Source organism: Capsicum annuum, chromosome 2 (genome assembly GCF_002878395.1).
Source record: "Capsicum annuum cultivar UCD-10X-F1 chromosome 2, UCD10Xv1.1, whole genome shotgun sequence".
NCBI classification, from domain to species: Eukaryota; Viridiplantae; Streptophyta; class Magnoliopsida; order Solanales; family Solanaceae; genus Capsicum; species Capsicum annuum.
The window spans coordinates 134,496,398-134,501,985 of NC_061112.1; the positions used below are offsets into that span (position 1 = coordinate 134,496,398).

Consider the following 5,588-nt stretch of genomic DNA (forward strand, 5'->3'; position numbering starts at 1 on the left):
CCCCCCCCCCCCACCGTTTCTGTAGCTTTAAGAGTGATATGTTTATTTTGTCATGAACAGACGTACAGAAACGTTATAGATGAACAGAGGATGAAAGGTATCCCAATTACTTAATTCTTTTCATCTAAGGCCAAATATATTTTATCTTCTACTATATGTTATATGCTTTTGTGTAACTTATATATATATATATATATAAAAGTTAAGTTGCACCAAATCAACTTCTCTATTCATTTGCAATTCATTTATTTTTTTAAAATAATCTTCAAAGTCTTTACTTATATCGAAGAGGTTGAAGCTTGATTTTGTTATCCAAAGAAGCTGAATCAATAGAAAGTTTTAACTAAATTTTTTGAGAAAATAGTAAGTGAAGGAGTGAGCAGTGATGCAATCAAGAAAAGATAGTGAAATTCCATTTGAGGAATCTTTTTTATGCTTCATTTTACCCTTTTGCGTTTTGCCTGACTCCATAGATACGATAATGCCTTTTGGTTACTTAAGATTTAAATGGTTTTTAGAACTACTGGTACTAGCTAGTCTGTTGCTAGCAAGGCCACAATTGAGAGTTCATCTTTCCCATTTTCATCCTCTTTTTTTTTAAAAAAAAATAAAAAATTCTTGGTTTCCATTTTCATCTTCTTGTTTTCTTTATTTTTTTGTTCCCATTTTCATCCTTTGTTTTATTTTGAAAGAGTCAAAATATGTGTGAGAAATTGCCATGTGGTGGTGGTTGCATTCCACTATCCAAACAAAGCACAAGCTAAGGAAAGTGTTCATATGATTCAAAACTTAAAATTAATGTTTGGGTGAGTGAATTTTATTGTGTTTAATTATACATTTTTCTTTGATTCATTTACTAATTTTCTTACACATATATATATGTTACGAGTTAATTCATACCAGGCATCAATTGGTAAATTAGTTTTTTCTTTTTTCTTTTTTGGTTTGGTTATATATATAGCTGAAGAAGAAGGCGCAAATGGGAGTAAGAGGCATAGAATGGAATACGGTTCAGCTGATCAACTGAATTATTCCCATGGAAATTTTCTTCGTTACGTCAATGGCAAAGTTTTCTTTAATGGACATCCTAATACGACAGCACCGACTAACCATCCTGACCGATTTGCCTCTGCACCTACTTTTTTTCCTCCTCCAACTCCAAGGTTAGTATATATCTACTTGCAGACGTCTTGTTTTTAATCTCTATGATAGTTTGATTTTCTTAGAAATAACGAGTGTAACTTAATATGTTCTAATTAATTAGTTTTTTCGGACGAGCTACTTATAATTAATTCCACTATAATTATGATCGAGTTGTCACCTGCATTATTATATAAGTCCGACTCTTCTTAATTAGCTCATTAACAAGTGGAAATAGAAACATGAAAATAAGGCAGATGACCTGTTGATAGAGTAAAAAATGATCTTTATATTGTTGGTATGTACATGTAAGTGCTAGCTAACTCTGGCTTAATTAATTAGGTACTTTAATTTTTAATTTTTCCTTCCTTATGTCAATTATTTCTCAATAGCCAAAATTGAATGAGGGTTCTTTTTAAAAGCTATATATTTTATTTCGTTAATTTTGTGATGATATATATATATATTTTATGGTGAAGGTAATTTAGGATGGTGGTGGAATAAGGGTTGTTGTGGTGAGTTGACATGTCACGTGGCTAAATGAATGGGATTAACTTGGAAAGTCAATATTGAGTCACTTATATTATATGATGAATATGAAGTATGAACTAATCGTACAACTGAGGACAACATTAAACCTTTTTCAATAGTTTTCCTTTGTTTTAATTGAACAGGAAACATATGCAAGAGGTGAGGGGAAAAACTATCATGGGGATGGGATTGGAAGGAAGTTCCAATCCATTCCCCATGTTCAAGGATTCCTTCAATGGTCGCAATGTTCAGGTAATTAACGAAATTCTAATTCGCTTTTAGAACTTCCTTTTAAGTGTTGACATAATAAATTGGAAAACAATTACTACTAATAAATATGATAGAGTTGTGTGACTAATTGATAACTGATTAGACTGTTTATATTGCTTTTTGCAGGATGGGAATGGGAATAAAAGGGTGCTAGATGCTACTAGGTCTTTGGCAAACAAGAACATACCAGAAATAATAGAAATTTCAGATGATGAAGCAGATTCCCATAGCACTATGTCCGTTGAGCCATCTCCCAGTTCAGACGTCTCCGTTGAGCTCAGGCTTGGCTAAAATCCTTTGGTCTCTCTTCTTATCCCTCTACCTCAAGGAAAAAGAAGAAAAATGGCTCTTTTAATCCTTACTGTATTGACTCTTTTTCTTTTTCTGAGTTTATCCAACGAAGTAACGTTTAGCTTCTTTTTTTTTCGGTTCAAACTGATCGAGCTACAAGCTAGGTTAGTTAGAACTTTGTAACTTTAATCCGTTTTGTAATGCACCTGAGACTGGCAAAAGGGTACTAGTAAGCTATGCGAATAGTTCATAATGTACTGCTTTTGTTTCAACTTTATGATATTGTTGAAATGTGTGTGATGTATACGATCTCATTTAAAAGTTTAAGATGCTAGTTACACTCCATTTTGGATGGTGATTTTCCGTGGTATGATATGGTATAGTTACTGAGAAAACCATGTTTGTTTTGATTGTTTCTTAAAATGATGGTATGATTTAGATTCATGGTTTGGTAACCATTGAAATACTCACTTTATGTGACCACCAATTTGGTGGTATCTCATAGTTTGATTTTTTTTTCCAATTATACCCTCACTTAATATTATATAATCTTATTTTATCCTTCAATTGATATTATTTAACTTCGCCTCCTACCCCGCCCCCGCCCTCACCCCCCTCCCCCCCCCCCCTCCATTTTTTTTAATTTTCTTTTTTAGAAATTTTCAAACTTTTGCTTATCCACCCCCTGCCTCGACCCGACCCCACCCCTGCCAAAACCCCCACACTAATTTATTTTTTAAATTTTTTTCTTACCCCACCCTCACCCCCAGCCCTTCCGCCACCTACTAGCCTTCCCCCTTCCCCATTTCTGTTTTATTTTTAAAATCTATTTTTTAAAACTTTTAAGAAAATTTTCTTACACCACCCTACCCTTACCAACCCCCCCCCCCCCCCCCCCCCAAAAAAAAAAATAAAATCAAAAATTCCCCCCACAAAAAATTATTTATTAAAATAATTTTTTAACAAAGAAAATTAAATTTTTTTCTTACCCCATCTCCTACCTCGAACTCCCACTCCACTACCCCTACCCCCCTTAAATAGTTTTTTAAAAAGAAATTTAAGTTTTTTCTTAGACCACTCCCTTTATCATATTCGTCTTCATTATTTTGTGTTAAATATATTCAAATGCTTTTAGAAAATATTTTTTTACCTGCGAAACAAATACAAGAAAATAGGTAAAAGAACAAGTTATTTTTCTAGAAAATATTTTTTTGAAATCACTATCGAACATACCCGTAGCATATACAAAAGATGCATTTAAAATTTGTATTTGTCGTTGCGTCACGTCTCAAAACACCAAAAAGAAATAAAATTTGTTATTATAAAAAAGAAATTCAGTTATATTTATTTTGATCTACTTTTTTATTAATTTTGTTAGAATTTACATGAATTAATAACTTAATATAGCTACATGACATAATTTATGACGAATTAGTAGGAAGAAAATTATTTTATTAATAATTATTGATAATTTAATATTTATAATAATTAAGGGTATTTTAGTAAATTATCAGTTATGATACAGTACCATGCTGTCAAACCAAATAATAAAACTATGATTAAACAGCAATGAACGCTACACTCTATCTAAACATGGTATTTTACTATATTGTACATTATAATATCATACCATACAATAGCATACATTATGAAATTATGACAAATCACCATCCAAACAGAGGGTTAGAGAAAATCCTTTTATGTTTTAAACTATATCAATGACACCTCGATCTCCTTCATGGGTGTGTTTGGTTGTCTTTCTCCACGAGCCCAATACGTGGAATTTTTTTTTTATTGATAATGGATAGTGATGGAGAGACTTAAAACTTAATTAGGACCTTTAATTTGTTGGCCACTCTAATCTATAGTCTATACCATGTTAAAGTATATGTGATCGTTTTATCTAAAAATTTAAGTTACTAAAACGAGTACGAAAACAATACGATGAAGTTTTTAATGTCACAATGGTAAGACCTTAATTAAGTTTATCTTCAACGAAAAGTAAATTAGGAGAAAAATTGAATGTTGAGTTGTAAAGAACCTTTATGGATAAGAGGGAGTGATAGGTGGGAGGATGGAGGGGGTGGGGGATGTGGGGGGTGAGGGGTGAGGAGGGGGTCTCTTGAGGGCGTACATTTGCTTATGTTAGCCTCATCTTTACCTTATTTGGCCTCAATTCACCACTCATTATTCGTGTTCGGCTTACTTTCTCTAGTTTGAGAGTTGAAGCAAAATATCATATATAACTTTGGATACAAAGATAACAGTTATCAGAATGAGTCACACGTCAACAAACTATACATATCATCGCACATCACTATTTTATTAGCTCTCTATAGTTATGGGTAACATTAATAACGTTTAAAGCGCCCCTCCCTTCCCCCTCCCCCACAACATAGAAAAAAAGAATAAATCAACTTTAGGAATGAGCAGGAGTTATGGTCTCCGGAGAGAGGAATTGGAGAATTGTGAGGGGGTGGGTTGTGGAGAGGGACGAATTTGGTATGTTTCCTAGCTTAAGGACATACTCTACGGAATTCAACCTCATTTTTCCTTATTTGGCCTCACTTAACCACTCGTCATTCTTGTCAGAGATAACAATTATCAGAATGAGCCACATGTTAACAAATCTTTAATCATTTTCATCGCACGTCACTATTTCATTGGCTTCCTCTAGTCAAGGGTAATGTTAATAATGTTTTAGAGTCCCCCTTCTCATCTCAAAGGAAAAAAGAACAAAACAACTTTGGGATGAGATGACTTACGACCTCCAAAAAGAGGAATCGGAGGGGTGTGGAGGGGGGGGGGGGGGGTTTAGGTTGTTTCCTTGCAGACATACATTTACCTATGTTAGCCTCATCTTCTTATTTGGCCTCACTCCACCACTCAACATTCTTGTCAGAGATAGCAGTTATCAAAATGAGCCACACGTTAATAAAGTTTTAAACATGATTGCATGTCAATGTTTCATTGGCTCCCTCTAGTTTGGGATAACGTGAATAATGTCTCCCGCCCACCTCAAAAAAGAAAAAGAATAAAACAATTGTATGATGAAAAGGAGTTACGAGCCCTGGAAAGAGGAATTTGAGAATTGTGGGTGTGGGGCGAGATTTGGTATGTTTCCTTGCGGACATGCATTTGTCTATGTCAGCCTCATGTTTTACTTATTTGACATCACCTTACCACTCGTCATTCTCGTTAGAAATAACAATTATTAAGTAATCACATGTTGACAAACTTTTCAATATGTCATCGCGCGTCGCTATTTCATTGACTCCCTCTAGTCATGAATAACATTAATAACGTTTATAAAAGTTATTTTTTCTTTCTTTTTTGAAAGGGGGGGGGGGGGGGGG

At 33.9% G+C, this 5,588-nt stretch overlaps 1 protein-coding gene across 1 annotated transcript in view; it reads left to right on the top strand.

Moving 5' to 3' along the window:
- LOC107859600 (myb family transcription factor EFM) overlaps positions 1-2,530 on the top strand; it is a 6,377-nt gene extending 3,847 nt beyond the window's left edge. The window contains exons 3-6 of the mRNA XM_047407066.1: positions 58-97; positions 962-1,163; positions 1,815-1,923; positions 2,068-2,530. Of these exons, the coding sequence (XP_047263022.1) occupies positions 58-97; positions 962-1,163; positions 1,815-1,923; positions 2,068-2,232 (516 nt within the window). The 3' untranslated portion in view covers positions 2,233-2,530. The remainder of the gene's footprint in view (positions 1-57; positions 98-961; positions 1,164-1,814; positions 1,924-2,067) is intronic.
- The last annotated feature ends 3,058 nt before the right edge of the window (positions 2,531-5,588 follow it).